Source organism: Syngnathoides biaculeatus, chromosome 1 (genome assembly GCF_019802595.1).
Source record: "Syngnathoides biaculeatus isolate LvHL_M chromosome 1, ASM1980259v1, whole genome shotgun sequence".
Lineage (NCBI taxonomy): Eukaryota > Metazoa > Chordata > Actinopteri > Syngnathiformes > Syngnathidae > Syngnathoides > Syngnathoides biaculeatus.
The window spans coordinates 8,094,335-8,119,394 of record NC_084640.1 but is presented as its reverse complement, the minus strand read 5'-3'; the positions used below and the strand labels follow the sequence as shown (position 1 = coordinate 8,119,394).

General features: G+C 42.1%; 1 protein-coding gene and 1 long non-coding RNA gene across 9 annotated transcripts in view; one reads left to right on the top strand and one right to left on the bottom strand.

Moving 5' to 3' along the window:
* LOC133497488 (cytoplasmic dynein 1 intermediate chain 1) overlaps positions 1 to 25,060 on the bottom strand; it is a 49,393-nt gene that overhangs the window by 24,148 nt on the left and 185 nt on the right. For 4 of the 8 annotated variants that reach the window (XR_009794052.1, XM_061813386.1, XM_061813392.1 and 1 more), the window contains exons 2-9: positions 24,960 to 25,038; positions 24,446 to 24,580; positions 24,258 to 24,372; positions 23,809 to 23,896; positions 21,309 to 21,350; positions 18,727 to 18,786; positions 18,520 to 18,635; positions 843 to 932 (exon numbers count right to left, since the gene is read on the bottom strand). Coding sequence is in view for 7 of the 8 variants with exons in the window: in XM_061813386.1 (XP_061669370.1) it covers positions 843 to 932; positions 18,520 to 18,635; positions 18,727 to 18,786; positions 21,309 to 21,350; positions 23,809 to 23,896; positions 24,258 to 24,372; positions 24,446 to 24,565 (631 nt within the window). In the remaining variant the exon portion in view is untranslated. The remainder of the gene's footprint in view (positions 1 to 842; positions 933 to 18,519; positions 18,636 to 18,726; positions 18,787 to 21,308; positions 21,351 to 23,808; positions 23,897 to 24,257; positions 24,373 to 24,445; positions 24,581 to 24,959; positions 25,039 to 25,060) is intronic. The other 4 variants (XM_061813418.1, XM_061813431.1, XM_061813403.1 and 1 more) reach the window with 3 other exon arrangements.
* On the top strand, positions 379 to 10,966 carry LOC133497538 (uncharacterized). The gene is made up of 3 exons (XR_009794063.1): positions 379 to 425; positions 4,302 to 4,398; positions 10,818 to 10,966. It is a non-coding gene; the product is annotated as an uncharacterized LOC133497538 (long non-coding RNA).

Genomic DNA, 25,060 nt, shown 5'->3' with positions numbered 1-25,060 from the left:
CTGTTAACGTCAACTACGCTCCTCACGACAGATTAAAAATCACTTCATCTCGATGAGAACCAGAGCCACTGGCAGGACCTAATAAACTACAAACAGTCACTAATGAACGTTTCGCAAAATACTACAGTGAAGAACTTCACAAACAAGACACAAACAATCCAGCCTCTCTTTGAACGCAACGGTCGCAGCATGGCGTCCGCTTATTAAAGTCACTGTCCCCGAGCACGCGCTCGCCTTTTTTTGAGGCGTGGCGCGTTCAGACAAACAAACGCGGACCTTTTACCCTGCCTCTTGACTTTGATCCCCTTCCATCGCAACTTGTCAGAAAAGACTGAAGTGAGTGGAAGACATCAAAGGGCAGACCTTTCATAACAGGCCGCGATGGAGACAAGATGGATGCCCTGTGCGTTTATGACTGCACGTGTGTGAGTTTGCATCACGCACGGGCACGCTGAGGATTATGCATGTGTGCGTTTGAATACGGGCACCGCTCATTAAGTCGTTTATGCGTTGTGTTCGGGTGCATCCGTCGTGTATTTCCCGTGGACCGTTGAAAAATATACGCACACGCTCAGTTGTTCTTTGCTTTGAAGTATGGTCCAAGGGTCACGCGGAAGGTTTTTAATCATTGCTGACCTCTACATGCCAGAGCGCTGATACGATGGATGAGCTTTAACCCCGAGCGTAACCTAGCCGCTCTCTTCCATCTGATACGCCCGCTGACGCTGTGGCGCACAAGGGGGCCGTGTTTGGTGAAGAGGGCAAAGGATTGTAGTCACTGTGCTGCGCCACTGTTATCGCCATGTCCCTATCCCTGTCTATGCACGCAGCCATGTTTTTACCTTCTTTATTTTCCTTGTCGTCTTCATCCTGCGGCTCCAATTCAGGGCCTGGCTTCAATTCCATCAGCTCTTCATCCTCCTCTTCCTCCTCTGCTGGGAGAGAGAGAGGTAAAAAAAAAAAGAAAGGAAAGGGAGAGAGCACTTGTGTTAATCAACAGCTGTTCCAATTTTCTCTGACCTCCCACTGTGCACCTCCTTCTCAACCCTTTCTTACCCAAATAATCATTGCCAGACATGTACAAGTACACCTGACTTTCCAAAAAGAAAAAAAAAAGAGGTCCAAACGGGTCATTTACAAACATGCAGATGGGAATCAGCCAGATTTTTGTTTAGGTTTAAAATACGCATGCATGCACTTATATTGGTTGTAAGCGCAAAACAAACGTTTTCCCCTTTCTTTTAGTCAGTGTTCATATCACCACATATGAATGTAAACACACACACAACAGGAAATAGACATTTTTTGCACTCCCTCGTCCCTTCTCTCTGTCACCTTTGACCCCTAGCAATGGTATGTGTGCGTAAAAGGGGGATTCCCTTTAAATTCCCTCCAATCAGCCTCGGCAATTACACTTGACTATCCTGGATATTTTTTCCAAGTGTGTGCGGCGTGTGTGTTTAGAGGGAGGTGGGAGTTCAAGCATGAAAGGTTACTGTCAACACAGACACCTGCTTGTCAGCTACTGACCCCCACTAAACACCCCCCCCCCCCACGACTCCCCTTGGGCTCTGTATTGGTAACCCTTGCCAACTTCCCCTCCTCTTTTCTCTTGCGGCCTCCCTCAGAAACAGATGCTGAGAGTTGGGGCGGCGAGGGTGGTGGTGGGGGGGCTCTCTGAAGATCACTCTGACACAGTGGCGAGACACCTGTGGTCTGCCAACGCATGCACGCACACACCCGGGGCCCCTTGCCCGCAGTGCCAGGGGTGGTGAGGGGTTAACTGGCGCAGGGTCAAGCTGACAACAGGCGCTTAGTCCAGTGGAAGGAAGTGACTACATCACCCTCTCAGACGTGACATCCTCCCTCCACATGCACGCACACACACACACACACACACACACACACTCACAATGTCAGGGTGTGTTTTACTCAGCTGGAGAACGGCCTGGGGCAATGTTAAACCACTCACTTAAAGCTTGCTCCTGCTCCAGATGAACCGTGCATTTAGCACTTGGCCGTTCCTAAACTGATAATGACCTCTCTGGCACCGCTATCCAAGGCTACAAATCCCATTCTTCATTGTTTTTGGGTGTGATGATATTAATCATCACACAGTTCCTTTTCAATTTCACATCAGAAAACATGCTTTGATGGACTTGATGTGTTATTTCCATTCTATGTGCACGTAATGACTGCGGTACTGCATGCGCAAGTCCGGTGTGGCGGAGAAATATGTTAGAATAGTACAGGACATGTATGGAGGACAGCAGAACGGCGGTGAGATGTGCCGTAGGTGTGTCAGAAGAATTTTAAGGTGGAGGCGGGACTGCATCAGGGATCCGCGCTGAGCCCCTTCCTGTTTGCGGTAGTAATGGATAGGCTGACAGACGAGGTTAGATTGGAATCCCCATAACGGATGACGAAGATTTTATAAATGTCCTCTCCTGCGTCAGTGACAAATCTCCAGACTTCACAACTTTCAGGGAACGTCTGTGGAAAGTAATGTAAAGCGTAGTCCATTTAATGCTATCCTCTCCTTTGTCTTATGTTATGTCTGCTCTATTTTCTTGATCCACTCATGTCCAGACCAGTGGTTTGGAATGTGCGGTGAGGAAGATGGGAGGAGTGAGAAGAGAGGGGGAGAGCGACCACATTGAGAGGGGCGATCAAACTGTCAAAGTCCAGGACCACAGGCCTGTGTCGCAAGGCGGCGTGATTCATGGCCGTCGGGTTACCTCACCGATGGCTTGACAGTCCAGTTCTCCCGTGAAGGAATTGTTGATGCTGCTGCCATTTGCCATACATCAAGTTCCTCTGTCACAATTCGGCACCAAAAATATCGCAGCTCTTTCGTTTGGATGGAAACGTACTTTCATGTGTGCTTAAGTGGTACCAGTGACACTGACACATCGCTTCTCATTTGCTCTCGAGCCACATTTACACATAAAGAAGCTGTAGTGCATGGATCAGCTTCAAAAACTGCTCCTCCGCACGCTGCCATACGCCTTGGCACCGGTTCTCCTTTTAACACCCACCGCTATGAACCGCACTCCCAACTTAATTGACCCTCTCTTCACTCAGGCAGACAGATTCACTGCTCCATGTTTAGCTATAAAACATTCATTGGCAAGAGCTCACCCTGTTTTCGGTCTGAGCTCACCACGCATACCACAACCTGCACTCTCTAATCCAGCATTCTTATTAACCAGTTTGTTCCTAACATACCCGTCTTTTCCTTAATCGTCTTTCATTTTTCCAATGTCTGCATTCAAAATGAGAATCTGTTCTTGATTGTCTTTCCTACGTATGGGAACATTGACCTGCAAATTAATTTAATAGGGCGGCACAGCACCTGTTAGGGCGTTGGCCTCGCGAGTTCTGAGGACCGGCGTTTGAATCCCGGCCCCGCCTGTGTAGAGTTTGCATGTTCTCCCCGTGCCTGCGTGGGGTTTCTCCGGGCACTCCGGTTTCTTCCCACATCCTAAAAACATGCATTAATTGGACACTCTAAATTGCACCTAGGTGTGATTGTGAGTGCGACTATTTGTCTCTATGTGCCCTGTGATTGGCTGGCAACCAGTTCAGGGTGTACCCCGACTCCTGCCCGTTGACAGGTGGGATAGGCTCCAGCACTCCCCCGTGACCCTTGTGAGGATAAGCGGCTAAGAAAATGGATTAATGGATGGATGAATTAAATAGATAAAAAGATAGTCAAAAAAGGGAAGCAATTTAGGATAATGAGATGTTTGTGTTGTTTAACCCTTTCCGGGCAGGGGTTGCAAATTTGCAACAGGTTTAAAAAAATCGAAAATTTGAAGTCCAGAGTATCATTTTTCGGAAAGTATCATATTTTTTTCTCTGCAAAATTCTATTTGGTCCACAGAGGGTTAAGGATGGAATATAGCTCAGGGCGACCCGACATCCTCTTTTTGCCAATGCTGTTATTATTTTCAGCGTGAGAATTGTTCTGACAGGAATCAAAAATAATTTTGGATTTAATTGGTCATCTGGTTAATCTACGGGTTAATCATTAATCATTACGAGGCCCACCGAATACTCTCAGCTCCATTTGACAATTGTACATGATGGCAGTGACATCCCGGAGGGAGACTACGGAAAGTCAGAAAGATTAAGACCCTCAATTCAGATTCATGTACATATTGTAATATATACGCCAAGGCTGTGACTTCCTTCATGCATGACTGGTGAACAATCACAAGTCTTATTTCCAAGCATGGAATTCATTCAGCTTGATCTTGTTGTGATTTTTTTTTTTTTGCACTGTATGTTGTGTTCAGGATCATGGAGGAGCTTGTGGCAAATCCACCTGACAATGGATAAGAGGCAAGCCGACCCACAATTCTAAGGCAAGCAGTACGGAAAACAGATGGAAAGGTATTCTTGATTAAGGATAATGTGAAGATAATAATTCACTCCAAATTCCGTAGAGTGCTAGTGATCCGAACGTAACAGAAACGACAGCGTGTCGCGACAAAGCCGACAACTGGACTGGCTGCATTTTGCAGACCTCCTTATCTCAAATGCCTTAATCCCAATCAGAAGAGAGGGAAGATGGTGTCAGAAATAGAACAGATGGATTTTGGGGGGATTTTGGGAAGCAGGACATAAATGCATTCATAAGGACACGCACACGTAAACAGTTCGCAGGGGTCCTGGGAGGTTGGCTGCTCAACAGACCACAACACAAGCGCTACGCGGAGGAGTAGGAGGCCGTCTTGGTGACATGAAAGGCTTCTCTAATGTTGCCGTGGCACGACACGCGCACACATATGCACGCCATCCTCTGCATCGAAGCATTTGTTGCTAAAAACCCCAAGCAAAGGAAGTGTCTTATTTTTAGTCATTCAGTCTATTGCAATTTAATTCTCGTAATACAACAAAAAACCTCCACAAATGTCACGTGAATCATATCATGTTATTACTCAAGTTCACACTGTATAGGAAAGTGTTTATTTATGATTGCATTTACTATGATGTATTTAATTTTATCTATTAAGGCCCAGCCGATGAATCGGACAGACAGTTTCAAGAAAAAAAATCTTCCAATTTTTCCCATTTTGTGTACATTAACGCATTATAACACAAGACAAAGATAATAACATTCAAACCAAAATTGGCCCCAAATATGGCAAAAATCTGTTGTAAAGTGAAAAAAATACTAAAGAACAAAATAGTGTAGAACAGTCAAATGTTTTGGTTGTAATGTAAGAAGCTATTTTGTTTATTATACATATTTTTAAATTGATTGACCAATTAAATGTTTCTCAGAATTTCTCAGAATCAATCTGTAAAAAAATCTCTATTGCTCTGGCCCTATCTATATATTATTATAATTATGATGATCGTCAATATTATTATCGTATGTGCAAAAATAAAAAAATGTAAAAAATAAAATTGTATTTTTAGTCATCCACAAGTACTGTATGTATATGTTATTTTAGTGTGCATTGAAAAGTGCATGACATTTGTTTATACACACCCTCACGGTTGACCCAACATTTAAGTTTAACAGCTGAAACTCAAAAACACACAACTAAATAAACATTAAAATGTTTGTTTTTTTTTCCCATCCGAGCACTTAATCAGGAAATGTTGTTGACTCTTAATGCCTTCCATATGTTTAATAGAGAATCGCGCTTCAGTTTATTGCGGCGTATCAAGTCAGAATTGCCATCGCGGCGTCCAAAGTTGTCCCCACGTAGCCCCGCACTAGCAGCAGGACCTGAGGCCAACTAGCTGAGACCGAAAGCCACAGGGTGATTTAGTTAGCTCATCTGGCCGCAGCATTTCTTCACAGTGATCACAACAATGGAGCGCGTATGTATGTCTACTGTGTGCAAATTTGCGTTGGATTCGACGTTGCAAGCACACGTGCATGCCCGCACATAATCAGATTCCATTAAAGCAGTCTATTCAGCCCTTTGGTGGTCTGCGGGAGACTCCGCCGCGAGTGCTGTGGGAGCCGACCCATTCCCTCTCCTATCTTTTTCCTCCCTCCCCGTCCTCTATCTCCCTCTCTCTCTTTAAAACAGTGGCACCCAGCCTTGGCCCCGACCCAGACCCACATCTTTAAACTGAGCCATCATACCACACCACGGCATGCTCTGAGCCCAGCCGCAAGGGCCCTGATTAAAACCCATGACTTCAAACTTTCCAAACTGTCAAACAGGGAGCGAACCAGAGAGAAAGAGAGAGAGAGAGAGGGAGCAGCAGAAAATTCCTTACATAAAATCAGTCCGGCCTGCATCTTGTGTCACTCAGAAATGTAGTTATTTGCATTTCAGTGTGTTTTACAGTAATTGGCCACGTGCACTCGCATGGCACTTACATATTACTGTAATGACAGATGTGTGGGAACTCGTTTATATATATATATATATATATATATATATATATATATATATATATATATATATATAGGACAAGCAACAACTATTTAATGTACAATAGTCATCACATAAACAATTTACCATAAACAAATGTCCCCAGATTAAAACGTTCGCTATCAATGAACAAGTCGTACATTTTAATTATTGAGCGTAAAGCCACGTTTGAAATGCTGAATGAGTGGTTCCATTTAATCATACTTGTGAAAACCTTTGACACTTCAGTTTGCAACAGTCTTGACAGCCCTTTTGAGCATGCTTTGTGTGCCAATAGTGCCCCCTACTGGGAGGTTTTAAAATGTGGCGTTCATATCCGGCCGCACAGTTGAAGCAGCACCGTCATCACATTTCTTTGCGCTCAAGCGGCGAGCCATAAACCAAGATGATGTTTTGGAAATTAAGTCCTGGATCCGTTGCAACTAGAACAGTACATTTCAATGCATATTAAATTTCTAATGTTTTCTCCCCAGAACCACAGACAGATTGTGCTTGTGCCAGTCTTGGCAGTTGAGCGAAAAAGCGAAAAAAGTGTAAAAAATAAAACATGCCGAAGGTTTGACAGCAGGCTGACCGTGGCAATGAACTTGCAACCCTCTCGAATGAAAACCTCGGGGGAGTTGACCTGTGCGTGTAGTACAAGTGGAACTCCCCAGACACATGTTCTGGACCCAGTTTTTTTTTTTTTTTTTTTAACACACAAGTCGTAGGGAAGAGTGCGGCACATGTCAAAAAGTTCAAGACAATGAAGAGGAAATCTTTCCCTTGCAAATCGTGTCTGACCAGATGCCAAATATTATTTAGTGTGATACCCCAAACCCATAAAAACTGGGACCTCACATGCTAGCAACATCCCCCTTTCACCGTAAATGGACAATTTCTACATGTGCTTTCAGTACGATGCATTTGTAGTAGTACATTTTGTTCAGCTTCCTCTGGGTGCACTCACTGTGGTTACCCTCCATGTGAATTTTGCCTTCAGAGAACACAAGTACACACACGCACATACATGCATGCGGCCTGTTGCAGCCGCCTGGCTGGAACAACAACAGTGTAAGGGAGAACTGCTTCCATATGTGGCTGCATACACCCCGATACTGAAACATATACAGAAACTACCTAACCATACAAAACTCCCCCAAACCACACTCCTCTTTGCAGAACCTTGAAAAGTGGCCACAAAGCCCGCAAGTCTGGTTCACATTGACGGGGGCGTGCGTTACGTTGACTTTGATTCGAACGCGCCGCCGCTTGACTGGACACGCTGGATAAATTGGCGGGCGCTGAAGTTTAAAGCGCGGCAGCCTTGTAAGTGTTTGGCACGAGAACACTGTTAGACTTTCCCTACTTGATCACGTCTCGGACAAAAGCAACACGTGAAATCAATTCTTTTCACGGGCGAGCAATGAACGCCGACGTTGCCGACAGTCAGCAGTGGTGACCAAACGTGTAAAAATGTACGAAAATGTTGTTAACAACATTGTGACGTTCAATAAAAAGCAAAGCTGACATGAACTTTTGTATCGCAAAGACCACTAAAATTGCTTGTAAGTTGAGCCGAGCATGGTGCTGACAGAGAATATGTACAAGCAAACTGACCTTTGACCCCAGGTTCCTCAAACATACTGGATAGTTTATCTTATTTTGGCAGCAGTAAGGTAAAAATAATTCCGATTATTATTATTATTATTATTATAAGCGCTCCAAGAACAACCATCTAGAAAAGTAGACCAAGGTTGTACGACTAAAAAGCATATTAAATTGTATCGCAAGACACCATTAAGCACAGTTTGAAAAATTAATCCTGCGCTTGGATACGGTAAATAAAAGTGGAGTTAAATGATTCATTTCAAATGTACCACACGTCGAAGTGAAACAGGCATTGTACCTCAATTTCAAAGATTTCAAGCAAATATAGTTACCGCATTTTCCGCACTATAAGGCGCACCTAAAAGCCTTTAATTTTCTCAGAAGCCGACGGTGCGCCTTATAATCCGGTGCGCCTTACATATAGATCAGTATTGAGGCTTTAGTGCAGCTCCATCAAATGGATGCATAACGTAACCCCAGCCTCTACTGTAGCGTCTATTCTGTGGCCCTTATAATGCGGTGCGCCTTATATGTGAATTTTTTTTTTAAAATGGGCCATTCATTGAGGGTGCGCCTTATAGTGCGGAAACTACGCTAAGTTGAATGCACTTTACCTTCAAAAGTTAAATACAACTGAACTGTACTTAGTGATTATTTCGTGTAAAACTAGAGGGAGCATGTGCACCTCTCGTGGTACCCGTGTTACACTTTGAGATTCAGTGTATTAAACTTAACAAGTAAAAAATGCACATTGTAATATTTGTGTAATCATTTTTGTCTCAATTAACACTTATTTGTCACTGCTATGACAGTACTGTTAGAATATTACTTAAAATAGAAATTGCAGTTCCACAAACAAATCGAAAGTCGACAGACTACGCTTGACCTTCGAGGTTTGATTGTAAATTGGTGCAAACTGTCTTTAACGTAATAAAGGTTCCTGGGTTAAAAAAAAAAAAAAAAAAAAAAAACACACAGAAAAACGCTGTAATTAAAGCAATGTGCTGCCAGTGTTTAGGATCACTTCAAATATTTTGCCATTTAGATTGTTGGATTGATCCGTTGCAGGATTACAGTACAGCTCAGGATGTGGGTGGTCCGTTTGTGCTCGCACATCACTCGCCAGTTGTTGTTTACTCGTTTGCACTGCGTTTACGTTGATGAAATTTTACTTCTTATATTAATGAATACAGTACGTAAAATTACAAAACTGTCCTTCCACGTCAGGTATCAGAAATACTTTTCCCCCTCTTCCGGGCTTTGTGAGCAGTCCACCACACGTCACACAGAAATTCTCGCTACAACTACACTTAAGGAGTGAATTACCGACCGACTAGATCGTCAAGTCGTAGAGACCCCGAAAACTAATGGTCCAGAAAACACGATAAGAGAAAGAAAGTCGTACAGACAGATACACAAACATGTCTGCAGACCCTGCGAACTTTTAACCCAAAGAAGGGTTTTTCCAAGCTTGCGCTATCACATTAGAACACACAGAGAGCTGTTTTGCTCACAGTGCTCTTGCTGTGGTTCACTGCCAACAATTACCGATGGACTCATAACTCGGGCTTTCCGCCAGTCCGGTCGGGCACAGGCTGCAAAGTGGCTCTGTGCTGCGCCGCTGTGTGTGGGTGTGTGCGAGCTTTTTAAGAAAAAGCATTTTATACATTAGTGGGACAACATTTTAGGAAAGATGGATTGTGTATGCATGACAAATATATTGTCATTGTCCTGGTTAATTGGTACAATTTGTCTAAAGAGAGAAGATTGTGAACTGAGAATGATAATAGAAAAATAACAGTACATTTGAAGAAAAATCACTTCTCAAGTATAATGTTAGCATGTTCGTCACATTGTCAAGTTGAAGGTCTCAACAAGGGAGGTGAATTCAATTTATATATATTTTTTATACTCAATTACTTTTAAGGTTTAAGTTTGGCGAGGATTATTTCAATCTCCATTTTTCCCCAAGGCTACAACTAATAATTCTTTTAATAGTTAATTACTCTGTTTCAATTATTTTTTTCAGTTTATCAATGAATCAAGAAATAAAAAAAATAATCTATTTCCTTCCCCTTTATTTGAAAACAGGACATTAAAGTCAATTGAACAAAAGAAAAAAAGTACAAACATTAATGTATGTAATGTAATATGATTACTACTCAGTTACTGGTTTCGGTCATAATGTCGGAAATTTGAATTCAAACTACTGTTAAATAACAAAAAAAATAATATGTTTCTATCCCCTTTATTCAATTTAACAAAAGAGAAAAAGTACAAACATTAATGATGATATTATGTCAACCGTTGTTTTCTTATTTTGTTTTTGTCTTAAATTTTACTGTTGAGAAGCTAAAATTCTTAGGATTTGGACATTTTGAAGATCACAATTTGATGTTATCGATTGTCCAATGGATTGTTGTTGACAAATTTGATTATTGATTGCTGATTAATCAGCGCACTTCTACTTCCTTAATTTGGGGAAAATAGATTCTAAATTCCGTTAACTAGCAACCTGAAAACAATTATTTTTTAGGTCCTACAGTAATTTAAAACAAATGTTATTTAAAAAAACAATGCTATCATAAATGCATTATTAATGTTGTTCAAAACAAATTTTATAAAAAAAAATTCTGTCATGAATGCATTATTAATGTTATTTAAAACAAAAGTTAAGATGGACACATACCACTGGTAGCCAGGCCTCCAGTATATTTTATGCTTTATTTTGGCATCTGTTATTGTTTTTTTTTTCTCCTTCCAGTCTCTTACGTTTGCTTTTCTTCTTATTTTCATGGCCACCAATGCGGCATATTACAGGTTTTTTTTCAAGGTACCACCGAGCAGAACCAATTTACCGCGCCGGTGTTCACAACCGCACCCCGCTCCGATCTGCACGCACAGATACGTGCGCAACTGCATGCACAAGGAGCCTACAATTTCCTTGACCTTTCCACCGACTGCCAGCATCCAAAACGTAAGTACCGGCACAGATAGTTATCTGCGGACTGGGATCGCTTGATTCGAAGTAGTGGCATTAACTACGGTCACGGCCAAGTGGGACTGGCTGGTCCGGGGAAGCTTTGAGGGGAGAAACGAGTCTTTGTTATAGTGAAATGTTGGCCATATTGTGGTACAATTACATCAACGTTTGGTCTCCGCACGTGTCAGAATGTATTAAACATTTCAGATATTTTGTCGAAGTTTGAGATATGCTACTGGAAAAAAAAAACCCCTCTAAAAATACAGAATGGCTGTAATTGCTCATGACGCATTATACAATGCATCGTTCTGAACTAATAATCATTTAATTGTATCCAGACACGAAGCAGCATTTGCAATGTGGCAGGTGGACAGGAATCACATTTGGATCTTGGACATATGAGCACATTTTTTTCATTTTATTTTTTTTTTTTTTAAGATGGTGGTCTTTCTTTTCAGCACTTTCTTTGAGGTGGGACATTGAGCTAGTGCCAACTACCTGGAGGAACAACATAACAATCGTGGCTTTGTACTCTAGGAACTGCTAAAGCAGGCAAAAAGCTTTTGTCTTGAAAAACAACTCCAATACCGAGAAATGGAGTAGACATTCCCATTCAGTTTGTGGTAATGCATCGTGGGTCAATTTTTATTTTTTCCCATAAGCCGAAATGTATTTACAATAACAATCAACGATCAACAACGTAACACTCTCTTCATACATCAGCGCAGGTCTGAAAATGTAAAAATAAGATAACGAAACACCAGTCACACTCACTATAGCTTCCTCTCCTTTTCCATTAGCCGCTAATCTTAAAAAAAATATTCATACTAGCAGGAAACTGGCCGAGAACTAACATGCCATCTTCATTGCCAAAATGTTATGTTTAATGATCTGCAAGTAAAACAACGAAAACGCACGTCACAACCCACACCGACATCATTGTGTACAGTAGCTTTATGATACTGTAGTAACACTCACACATATGGTTGTACAATCCTACAAGAGTGCGGCCATATTGTATTTTAGCTAAAACGAGGCCAGCAGCACGGTTAGCTATTTCTTTGACAAAACACAAATACAGAACCACTTTCCATACTGCATTCGTCATGAGCTTCTTTTAAACTATTCTTTTCCAGGTATACAAATTTTGGATTTTTACACCATAAAATGGTTCGGTCTGAGTTCAAAGTGCCAGTCTAGTTTGTATCGTTATGGATCTTTGAGATGCATACAAAGCTTTGACCCTCCCATCTTTGACGAACCTGTATTTGTAGTTACAGTGAAGAAAATAAGTATTTGGACACCCTGCTATATTGCAAGTTCTCCCACTTAGAAATCATTAAGGGGTCTGAAATTTTCATCGTAGGTGCAAGTCCACTGTGAGAGAGATCATCTATAAAGAAAAATCCAGAAATCACAATATGTGATTTTTAATGATTTATTTGTGTGATACAGCAGCAAATAAATATTTGAACACCCGAGACAACCAATGTTAATATCTGGTACAGTAGCCTTTGTTTGCAATTACAGAGGTCAAACGTTTCCTGTAGTTGTTCACCAGGTTTGCACACACTGCAGGAGGGATTTTGGCCTACTCCTCCACACAGATCTTTAGGTCAGACAGGTTTCTGGGCTGTCGCTGAGAAACACGGCATCTCAGCTCCCTCCAAAGATTTTCTATTGGGTTTAGGTCTGGAGACTGGCTAGGCCATCCCAGAACCTTGATATCCTTCTTACGGAGCCACTCCTTGGTTTTCTTGGCTGTGTGCTTCAGGTCACTCTCATGTTGAAAGACCCAGCCATGACCCGTCTTCAATGCCCTGACTGAGGGAAAGAGGTTGTTCCCCAAAATACTCACAATACATGGCCGTGGTCATCCTCTCCTTAATAGAGTGCAGTCGTCCTGTCCCACGTGTAGAAAAACACCCCCAAAGCATGCTGCTACCACCCCCATGCTTCACAGTAGGGATGGTGTTCTTGGGATGGAACTCATCATTTGTCTTCCTCCAAACACAGTTAGTGAAATTATGACCAAACAGTTCCATTTTGGTCTCATCTGACCACAAACCTTTCTCCCATGACTCTTCTGTATCATCCAAATGGTCATTGTCAAACTTAAGACGGGCCTTGACATGCACCGGTTTAAGCAGGGGAACCTTCCGTGCCATGCAAGATTTCAAGCCATGACGTCTTAGTGTATTACCAACAGTCACCTCGGAAACGGTGGTCCCAGCTCTTTTCAGGTCATTGACCAAGTCCTGTCGTGTAGTCCTGGGCTGATTCCTCACCTTTCTAAGGATCATTGAGACCCCACAAGGTTATATCTTGCATGGGGCTCCACTTCGATTGAGATTGACCGTCATGTTTAGCTTCTTCCATTTTCTAACGATTGCATCAACAGTGAACCTTTTTTCACCAAGCTGTTTGTCAATTTCCGGTTTAGATGATCTCTCTCACAGTGGACGTGCACCTAAGATGAAAATTTCAGACCCCTCCATGATTTCTGAGTGGCAGAACTTGCAATATAGCAGGGTGTTCAAATACTGATTTTCTTCACTGTAAATCCAGAACTCGATGAATCATTACATCTACAAAACAGTGAAAACCCCAATGTCTGTTTAGCATTAAAAACAAACCATTCCAAATAAGCCTCTTATCTCAAACACTTCACCATGGACAGACCACCATTCATCCACACTTGACCTCCGAATATTAGGTTACTATCACACACCGCGTTAGACCTTGCTCTCTTTTCCTGCTCTGCCCTGAGGCAAGCGGCCTTCTCTTTTACGACAAGCAATCCCATTCAAATCCATTAAGAAAACAGTAAATAATAACTACAACTCACCGTGACTGGGGTTAATCCTATTGACCGACACAATGGACACTCGGGACAGGCCCGCGGCTGAGCTGCTATCGGGGAAAAGGAAAGCACATAGATGGCTACTCATCACGCATATAGAAAATCAAATTGGTCCCGGAAGGGAAAAGTTTCATCATTAAACGGTTAAGGAGCCAATCCCACGCAAACACTTCACATATACACACACTTAAATGTAACTTTCAGGATACATACTGTGTGCTGTACGCAAGAGAACACACACCGACTGTACATCAACTCGGAGCTTAGGCCCAAACACACACTTGCGACACACAAAGAGCCAAAGAATAATACAAGGGGTCAAAAGTTCACATGGCGACGAAGCCATGAGAATCTCGGGAGTCAACCGTGAGTCACTTAAAGTGATTACGATAAGCGACACACAATACTCATATTGAATTAAAAAAAAATCTCATTAAGAATCATCAGGGAATTTTTGATCCTAATAACATTTAACGAAGGTCACACTCGGACTAGGCTTACAGACATGGAGGTCGGAAGTTTACACCAGTCTTCGGGAATATTCTGTGGACGCGAACTGTATGCGGACATATGTGGGGATATCCAACCTACGAGGCCACGCCTCTTGGTCGCACCACCATCATTAAAATATTTTTTCTACCGAGACCAGCTGGTTTTCGCCCACTTTTTGTCTTCCTTGCTAACACCACCTTCCCTCTGTATAGTAAAATTACAATTGGGGTACGCTCACGCTAGTCGTAGTTTATGTTAAAAGCCTACACTATATCAGTTGAGAGTTTAAGTATAGTTCTATCAAAATCTCTGCGTATATCGCACATCAAGTGCAAAACCCCCCCAACAAAAATGCCGATAAATAATTATTAATTATTAATAATTACTTTTTTTAAAAGCCATTCATCAACCAACTTATTTATACAATGAAGAAAAACAATAGTATGTACTTATTTATAATATTTATTTAATATTTATAATAATATAATCATAATAATATAATATAACACTATGTAAAACCCTTCTTAAAAAAGGAAGTCAACTCAATGGTTGTCAGAGTTTGTAATTTTAAAAAAAATATTGATGAATGAAGGGAAATAAAGGGCAAAAATCAAAAAAGGGCTCAGATTTTATTCGGGGCAAAGGGGCAGGTGCTTGAGCACCACATAGCGGCTGTGTGTGCACGTGCCTGCTGTAGAGCCTGGACATACCGAAATAAATAAAAAAGAATATATTTGAAAATATAGTGGTTTTTGTTTGTGCTAAGCTATACTCGTCAAAATAATATTATAATTTATTTTTTTAAAAACTCTTGAGTGTTTGTAGTGTATCTCTATTATATGAGTTTCAGTTTTTAAATTGTAGGACATCACAAAATCAAGCTTTAGAAATTCTAATTTTTTGATACCTATAAGTAATGGGACTCTAAAACGAGCCTTCATCAAGGTATGTATATCAAATTAAAGGTGGGAATAGAGTTTGTTTGTTTTTAATTTATGAGTATGAGTAGGATCCACGGCCATGTTATAAGCAAACCTTAACTCTTTGTAAAATTAAAAGTTACAGTTGTTGGCCAACATCAAACATTCACGGTCACACAGTGCAGCAACAATCTAAAAAATGCTTTTGTTATGTGTCAGTATTACAATCAACAAAACTGGACTAAACAAACACACGGCCAGACAGCCAGAAACACAAGCAGGTGGTGACATCAGGTTTTTTTTTCTTCATCTTTTCTCCACACACACTCGCTTTGTTGTCGTCTGCAGAGAAAGGTCTCCTCGGGCCAGGGTCAGATCCCCGTCCACCGGTCCGTCCAAGTTCTGGCTCCCAGATGTTCTCTTGCAGACGCATGAACACGCACACACGCACAGTCACTCTCTATCATCTTTATCTCCCTCCCTCGAGTTGCAAAGACAGCTGGCAGCCATGTGACTGTAGGGGCTGTACTTCCTGCTTCCTGTCATTATAATAGATGGTCTGGTGTGGATTCCAGTGCTCCCCTCTACTTGCAACCCACCAAGCGCGCGCACACAAACACGCACATACACAAACAAACGTCCTCATCAGTATCCCGCCTTTGTCCCTCCTATTTCCTTGACAGATCTAGGAATAGATCGTCGCCACATGCAGCGGTACTAAATAACATGTGAATACAATGTGTGGAGCCATACAATATACTGCGTACACACAAAACTAATTGGACGCAATATTAGGTACACCTGCACGATCTAATAGGATCCTGTGCAAGAGTTATACCATCCATCCATGTTATGAGCCGCTTATCCGCACATGGGTTGCGGGAGTGCTGGAGCCTATCCCAGCTTTCAACGGGCAGGAGGCAGGGTACACCCTGAACTGGTTGCCAGGCAATCGCAGCACACATGGAGACAGAAAACAGTCGCACTCACAATCACACCCAAGAGTGTCCAATTAATGTTTCGTGTTTTTGGGATGTGGGACGAAACAGGAGTGCCCAGAGAAAATCCACGCAGGCACGGGGAGAACATGCAAATTCCACACAGGTGGGTCTGGGATTCGACCCGTGTCCTCAGAACTCTGACCCCAACGGTTTCCAGCTGCTCCACCGTGCCGTGAGCTGTACCATCACATTTTGATTATTTTTTTATCATTCTAAATGTTTTTTGTTTGTTTGTTGTACATTTCCAAGGTCTAGGACAGTGTCTTTGTACACCAAGTACCTCCTAAAAAATGTAAACGCATGTAAAAATGCAAATACAGTACCATAGTAAGCATAAAGCCCACTTTATACGCAGTGAGGTAGTACAATCGTCGCACGTGTGAGTTTAAAGAGGCCTTAAATGTTCATCAAACAGAAGCTATTTTTCCCGACAAGTACATTCAATATTATTGTAAGCCACTACGTGCTAAAGTATCGGATTCTATAAAAATTATATATAATGATTAAGTTAAATTTTTACTGCACATTAACAATTAATAAAAACTGCAACTGACATTTTTTTATTAATTGATTAAAACTGTAACTAACATGGCACAGTGGGTCATGTCATGATCCTGCCGCTTCAGCGCGAGCTGTGTGGCTGTGGTGATTGGGAGGCACACACCTGTGCCTCATGCGGCCTGATCATCCCCCGTATATATAGGACCCGGTGACGACTGGCCGGCGCCAGTTCGTTGACCTTTATGTCCCGTTCCAGCACTCTCGTACTCCTGATTGAACCTGTGTGTACTGACCTCCGTCCGTTCTCTGACCAACCTTGTAAGCCTGACTCCTTGATACTTCTGCCTGCGTTGATTGTTTCCCCGTGTACCGACTCCTGCCTGTCCGCTCATCTGTTGTCTTCGTCCGACGTCACAACTACCGCTGCCGCGCCGGACTGCCTGCTCGATCCCCGACCTCGGCATACAATAAACGTGTCTCTTCTTGAACTACCTTGCGTCTTCCGAGTTCCTGCATTTGGGTCCTACCTCTCGTTCCGATGGGACGTGACAGGTCAGCTGGTAAAGCATTGGCCTCACAGTTCTGATGACCCGGGTTTGATCCCGGCCCCCCCTGTGTGGAGATTGCATGTTCTCCCCGTGCCTGTGTGGGTTTTCTCCGGGCACTCCGGTTTCCTCCCACATCCCAAAAACATGCAACATTAATTGGACACTCTAAATTGCCCCTAGGTGTGATTGTGAGTGCGACTGTTTGTCTCGACGTGCCCTGCGATTGGCTGGCAACCAGTTCAGGGTGTACCGTTGACAGCTGGGATAGGCTCCAGCACTCCCCCGCGACCCTCGCGAGGATAAGCGGCAAAAGAAAATCGATGGATGTAACTAATATATTGTTTTTGGAAAAAAATTTTATGAAAAAAAGAAAGCACGCGTGTACTTAAAAGTTAAATACAACTGAACTGCACTTAGGCAGTGATCGCCTTGCATACCACTTGGAGGAACTGGCATACTAGACTAGTGTTACGTTTACGTCACTTCTCGGACTATCATGGTCATGAGGAAGATCAACATATTTGTCATTTTACTCATTACTTCATTACCATCACCCAATTAAAAAAAGCTTCATCAGCAAAATAAATCGACACTCCGCTCCCACGCTCACTTTGTAAAGTTCTGTGCGACAGTAAAACTTGGTGTTGACCACACGGATATGTTTAGAATCCACAGTGCAAAAAAAAAAAAAAAAAAAAGTGTATGCACGTCTTGACATGCACGCACATACAAAACCTCATATGCCTCGATGAAAATGTAAACACGGTTATAAAAGTGTAGTTCTCGGTTTGGCCTACAACACACATAGACCGAAGAGCTTCAACATACCATCGGGAATCATTTTGGGGTCGGCTTTCAATCTATCATCCTGGTTCTACTTATGACCAGGAGTCAGAAAACATTACGCGCTCCGCGGGAAGACACAACAATTGACAGACCGACATTGTCTTCCTGCCCTCCTCTTTGCTTTTTTTTCCGCGAGATCTTTAAGTCACTCCAGGTTTACGGAGTGTGAACCTGACTAACCGAAGGAGTATCAAATTCAACCACCCAAAGACCGCAGTTTACTGCAACATGAAACTCTCTGCTTTTAACTTTTGCTGCCCCACTACTAGACCCTCTGAATGTCTAAATTTTTACCCCCCCCCCCAAAAAAAAAACGTGACTGTAAGGAAAATGTTTTTTTCATGTTACTCATGCACACAAACGTTTACCTTCCGATAGATGGGCAGTGAGCGGCGTTTGTGTCTCCTTGGTGTACAAGACCAACTCTTTTGGTTGAAAATCCACTTGTGTTATCTTAGAGGCCCCGAGTTTTTGCATCCTCCGCCTGGTTCACAATGAAAGGTGCTCTTTGAATTATTATTTCCACAATTGTAAATCTGTGAGCAAATTATTTTCTCTATTTTTAGATAACATACCCAAGCTCGGAATCTGCTTGCAGCTGCAGCACAGAGGGGTCCGTGTCCCACTGCAGGGTCCTGCCATGACCAACAGAGGGGGTAAAAGAGCATGCGTGTGATGGCAGCCCAGTGAAAAGTACACAGTGGGTAGAAAGGTTCTACACGTTGCACGTCAAGGTCCAAATGAATGTGATGCGATATAAAAAATGAGGCTGAGGTGGATCACTTTAAATGTGGTCCATAACATGTACAACTCAACTGGTGAATTTTTTAAAATCTTTTCAAAAGTACTATTACACTGAGATAATGTGGGTGCGGAAGTTTGCAACTCGAATTCTGGCTGTGCTCGGTGAACCAATTTGAATTCAAACTACTGTTAAATGACAAAAAAAAAAAAAATCTGTTTCTATCCCCTTTATTCAGCTGAACAAAAGAGGAAAAAGTACAAACATTAATGATGATATTATATGTCAACCATTGTTTTCTTATTTTGTTTCAAACACAAAGATAATCAGTCTGCTTGAATTTTACTGTTGAGAGGCTAAAATTCCGATGATTTGGACAAGTTGAAGAACACAATTTGAAGTTATCCGAACCATTAATCAATTGTCAAATGTATTGATGAATTGGATTATTAATTGCTGATTAATCGCTGCACTTCTACTTCCTTCATTTGGGGAAGATAGACTCTAAATCCCGTTCACCAGCAACCTCAAAACGATTATTTTTGAGGTACTACAGTAATTTAAAACAAATGTTATTTACAAAAAGGCTATCATAAATGCGTTGTTAATGTTATTTGTCAGTCAAGATGGACACATACCACTGGTAGACAGGCCTCGAGTATATTTTATGATTTATTTTGGCATCTGTTATTGTTTTTTTTTCCTTCCAGTCTCATACGTTTGCTTTTCTTCTTATTTTCATGGCCACCAATGCGGCCTATTACAGTTTTTTTTAAAGGCACCACTGAGCAGAACCAATTTACCGCGCACACCGCTCCCATCTGCACGCATAGAACTGGAATTGTGGCTGTGTTCGGTTGACCGATTGCATTCAAGCTAATGTTAAACGACTTTCACCACATCGCACATTCACGTGTTTTAGTTAAACCCAAATCGAGTCGAGCTTTTCTAACGGGCTTCTCCTTTACATTCTTGTGGTTACCACTTACAGCACAAACCATGATGTGTAGAGAGATTCGAGAGCATCAGGGGGATCTCATTGTTTAAAGGTATGATCCAGAGGAAGGGTACAAAACAATATACATGGCAGTCAGTACTTGTCAGGGAAGCTGCTAAAAGGCCAGCAGCAACAATGAAAGAGCTGCAGAGGTTTCTGGCAAGTACTGGCTGTTTAACGTGTGACAAAAGTCTAAGGGCCTTCTCCAGAAATAGAGAAAACATCCAAGCCCAGCTACATTTTATTAAGAAAAAAAAAAACACACTTAAAATCTCCCAAACCAAGATTTTTTTAGTATAGAGTTGTTTTTCTTCATCTGGAACTTGGGGGGCTTAGCTCGACTCCGAAATAATTAGACGGCGGACAGCGTTAGCAAAAACTCTTCAGCTTTCTAATAGGGAACCAAACATGGCAGGAAAAGCCTACAAGAACATCTGAACATGAAAGTATTTGAGGTTAATGAGAGGCCCTTTAAATAGTGGCAGGTATGTGCCGATTAAGATTTTAAATATGGTTGGTTGATTCTGAACATGTTCACATCCCAGTTATGAGTTTATAAGACATTATTATTGCCCAATATCATAATGCACCACTAAATCTCAGTTGTTTATGATCAGCTCCCTTCTCAAATATATATTTTTTTCTTCCCCAAGAAACCTGTCACTCAAGATGATTGAAGACAAAGACCTCAGGTGCCAATGTGCATGTGAATGTTGTTTTTCTATGTCATATTTTCAAAAATATCAAGTTAGGATAAGCAGTAAAGAAATTGGTTGGATGGAGGAGTTGTACAGGTTATATGTCGCAATAATAGTGGAAAACATTTTGTGATTAAAAAGAAAAAATTGGAACTTTTTATAGGCAAGTATCATCAAATTCAGCATATTAATCTAAATGTAGACATCCTCGATGCACGTGAGCATGTTTAGCATACACAGGGAAGCACCTGTCATTTATGGCATCATGTGAAAAAGCTGCACAGGAGTCTTTTGTGCAGACGGGGAATAAAAAGTTAAATAAAAAGTGTGATGGCAGGCTGGCACTGAGCGCTACCATTTGGGAAATGTTACACTTCCAAATCAAACTTCCCGTTTTGATGATACCTTTCAGGGCAACTCAGTCCAGACCTTCAGCTTGTGCCATTTCATTAATCTGCCAGAAAAGCATTTTTTTTTTTTTTTTCCCACAGTAGCTGCGATGACACAGATTGTCCACTTTTGATAAGGCTCAAGCGATGGCCGTTTTTACAAATTGGACGAGAATGCCTGCCTTGGGAAACAAAGTCGCCAAGCGGAGTGCAAAAATGAAAGGGAAACTGACACGGCTGTGTTTTGATCCAATAAATCATGACAGCAACACAATAGGTGCCTCGCTGCTGAGGATGGGCTTCTCCTACCTTTGTCAGGAGATTTGCTTACCTTGACATTTGTACCTCAGACCTGCTTTTTGAGAAACCTGACCTATGAAGTGACACACACAAAAACACACGCGGCCACAAATGGAGATGCTCAAAATGACACACGATCGCCCAAGGGTGGGTTTTTGGGAAGTCTTTTATTTTTGGGTCGCTGGATGTCACTCAATCAATTTGAAAAATTGATCTATGAAAAGCCAAATAATCCGGCGTAAAAATTGTGCCAAACATATACGTGCGTTCATCTGAGATGACACGCTGTGGCGACCCCGAAAGGGACAAGCCGAAAGAAACTTACTTACTTATTGGAAATTTGATGATATTTGACCCCAATCCCACCCCTGGCAACACCAGTTTGACACACAATGCTAGTGATGACTGGAGGTATGCATGTGGTATTGCCCTCTTAAGCCCACCACTAAGTTACAGTGAAGCAAATTAGTATTTGAACACCCTGCTATATTGCAAGTTCTCCCACTGAGAAATCGTGGAGGGGTTTGAAATTTTCATCGTAGGTGCACGTCCACTGTGAGAGAGATAATCTAAAAAGAAAAATCCAGAAATCACAATCTATGTTTTTTTTAACAATTTATTTGTGTGATACAGCTGCAAATAAGTATTTGAACACCTGTCTATCAGCTAGAATTCTGACCCTCAAAGACATTTTAGTCCGCCTTTAATGCCATCCATGTATTATTCTGAATCAAATGCACCTCTGTGAGGTCCTTAGCTGCATAAAGACACCTGTCCACCCCATACAATCAGTAAGACTCAAACTTGCAACGTGGCCAAGACCAAAGACCTGTCCAAAGACACCAGAGAAAAAAAATGTACAACTCCACACGACTGGAAAGGGCTACGGAGAAATTGCCAAGCAGCTTGGTGAAAAAAGGGGCAATGTTGGAGGAATCATTATAAAATGGAAGAAGCTAAACATGACAGTCAATCTCAATCGGAGTGGAGCCCCATGCAAGGTATCACCTCGTGGGGTCTCAATGATCCTTAGAAAGGGGAGGAATCAGCCCAGGACTACACGAGAGGACTTGATCAATGACCTGAAAAGAGCTGGGACCACCGTTTCCGAGGTGATTGTTGGTAATACACTAAGACGTCATGGTTTGAAATCATGCATGGCATGGACGGTTGCCCTGCTTAAACCAGCGCATGTCAAGGCTCGTCTTAAGTTTGCCAAGGACCATTTGGATGATACAAAGGAGTCATGGGAGACGGTTTTGTGGTCAGATGAGACCAAAATGGAACTTTTTGGTCATAATTTCACTAACCTTGTTTGGAGGAAGACAAATGATGAGTTCCATCCCAAGAACACCATCCCTACTGTGAAGCATGGGGGTGGTAGCAGCATGCTTTGGGGGTGTTTTTCTACACGTGGGACAGGACGACTGCACTCTATTAAGGAGAGGATGACCACGGCCATGTATTGTGAGTATTTTGGGGAACAACCTCTTTCCCTCAGTCAGGGCATTGAAGACGGGTCATGGCTGGGTCTTTCAACATGAGAGTGACCTGAAGCACACAGCCAAGAAAACCAAGGAGTGGCTCCGTAAGAAGGATATCAAGGTTCTGGGATGGCCTAGCCAGTCTCCAGACCTAAACCCAATAGAAAATCTTTGGAGGGAGCTGAGATGCCGTGTTTCTCAGCGACAGCCCAGAAACCTGTCTGACCTAAAGATCTGTGTGGAGGAGTAGGCCAAAATCCCTCCTGCAGTGTGTGCAAACCTGGCCAACAACTACAGGAAACATTTGACCTCTGTAATTGCAATCAAAAGGATACTGTACCTAATATCAACATTGGTTTTCTCAGGTGTTTGAATACTTATTTGCAGTTGTATCACAGAAATAAATAATTTTTAAAATCATACATTATGGTTTCTGGATTTGCCTTTTCAGATGATCTCTCTCACAGTGGACTTGCACCTACGATGAAAATTTCAGACCCCTCCATGATTTCTAAGTGGGAGAACTTGCAATATAGCAGGGTGTTCAAATACTTATTTTCTTCACTGTAACTACAAATACAGGTTCGTCAAAGATGGCAGGGTCACAGCTTTGTTTCCATCCCAAAGATGCATAACGATAAAAACTAGACTGGCAGGGTGCTCAAATACTAATTTTCTTCACTGTATGTACTGGATGCATGGACTTATTAAATGCACAAGTATCTATTAGTTCAGAAGAAAAAAATCTGTGTTCTGTGGTCATCAGAATACAGACGGGCATGACTTATGACATGAGATGCAAAATGCGACAACCACACAACGTTACACTAATTCTTACCTAAATCTGTGATGCAGTTAACAAAACAAAATAGAGAGAATACATGTCAACATAAAATATGATGAGGCAAAATTATTCCCAGTCTAAAAGACTTCGCTCAGAAGTCTTGAGCTGCATGATGCTTTTAAATAGACATAAAAGGATGATATGCCCTAATTATTAAATGAAGTGATGACTTTCTAATGTGGTACAGTCAAATTGTGCCCTACCTGCCTGCCGCGCCGCCATCAGCCGAATCCTGGCTCTCGGTTTCGCTGGGCGTGCTCATCGATTTGGACGGGGACAGAGGATTCGGCACTAAAAATATGAAAAGTTGCGCATTATAAGATAAGCATGGAAAAATTGATCAATTCCAAACAATGGGGTATCAAGCTGTTTTAAAAGTGGTGTTTAAATGCTGTAGCCGAGCTCCTCAGATGGCTTTCCAATAATGAGGCGTTGTTGCGGCGTTAGACCACCAGAGAACGGCATTTCTGAAAGCCGACTGCAAGTGAAAGACGCCCTCGGGAGTCCAACTAATCTATTAGAAATGAGCACAGGAAGATGATACCCTTCCGCGCATCGCCTTATGAGCCAAGTGTAATATTGTACGGACAAAATGCTGACTTTTTACAGCACGCTTTTATTATTAAGTGTATTAAAGCGTGGAGGTCTAGACCTAAAGGAGGCTCGGGTGAAATGCCGATGCTCTGCAGCAGGGCCTCAGTCTCCCGGCGCTTGCGATCCAGGTCTGAGTCCTCTGAGGTCGCTTCAGTCTTCTGTTGAATCTCCGCCTGCACAGAAGGGTCCAAAAATAGATTTCAAGCATCCAGGTGTTTTTGCTTCGACCCACTGCAGTCTACTTACTTTTTTAGTTACCTCTTTCTTCTTCCTCTCCTCCTCTTTTCTCTTTTTCTCCTCCCTGATCTGGGCAAGGCGCTGCTTCTTGCGCTCCAGCTCTGCTTTTAGGTCACTTTTATCTGACATGGTGCTCTACGAGCGCTTTTTTTGGGAGATATGACAGGTATTCAATTCATAATGTGGAGCAGAATAAGACACCATTCTTTAAAAATAACTAATTTAGCACGAGGGGGAGAATATGAGGTAGCTCGAGAGCAGGCGATGGAGAGATACATACTATATGCATAATTACATTTTCTTATTGCTCCAAATTGTACGAAAACACAAGATTTGAATTCAATAATAATAATAATAACTGGTACCATAGAAAACTATGCAATGCCAGTAGTATGCAGGTTCATTTTGGGTCAGTTATTAACTACCTTGTCTCTACAGTTAGCAGCTCAAAACATCAGTCACCCCCACCCCAAATTGTCTGCAGGCAATATGCAATATTTTTTTAAAAACAATCCCTTCATACCTCGTCCACTCGTGTAGATTATGATGTGTCACGAGGAAAGATGCTGTCTCACTGCTACGCCCAAAGCTTTCAATACATCCTTTATGTAAAGGACATTTAAA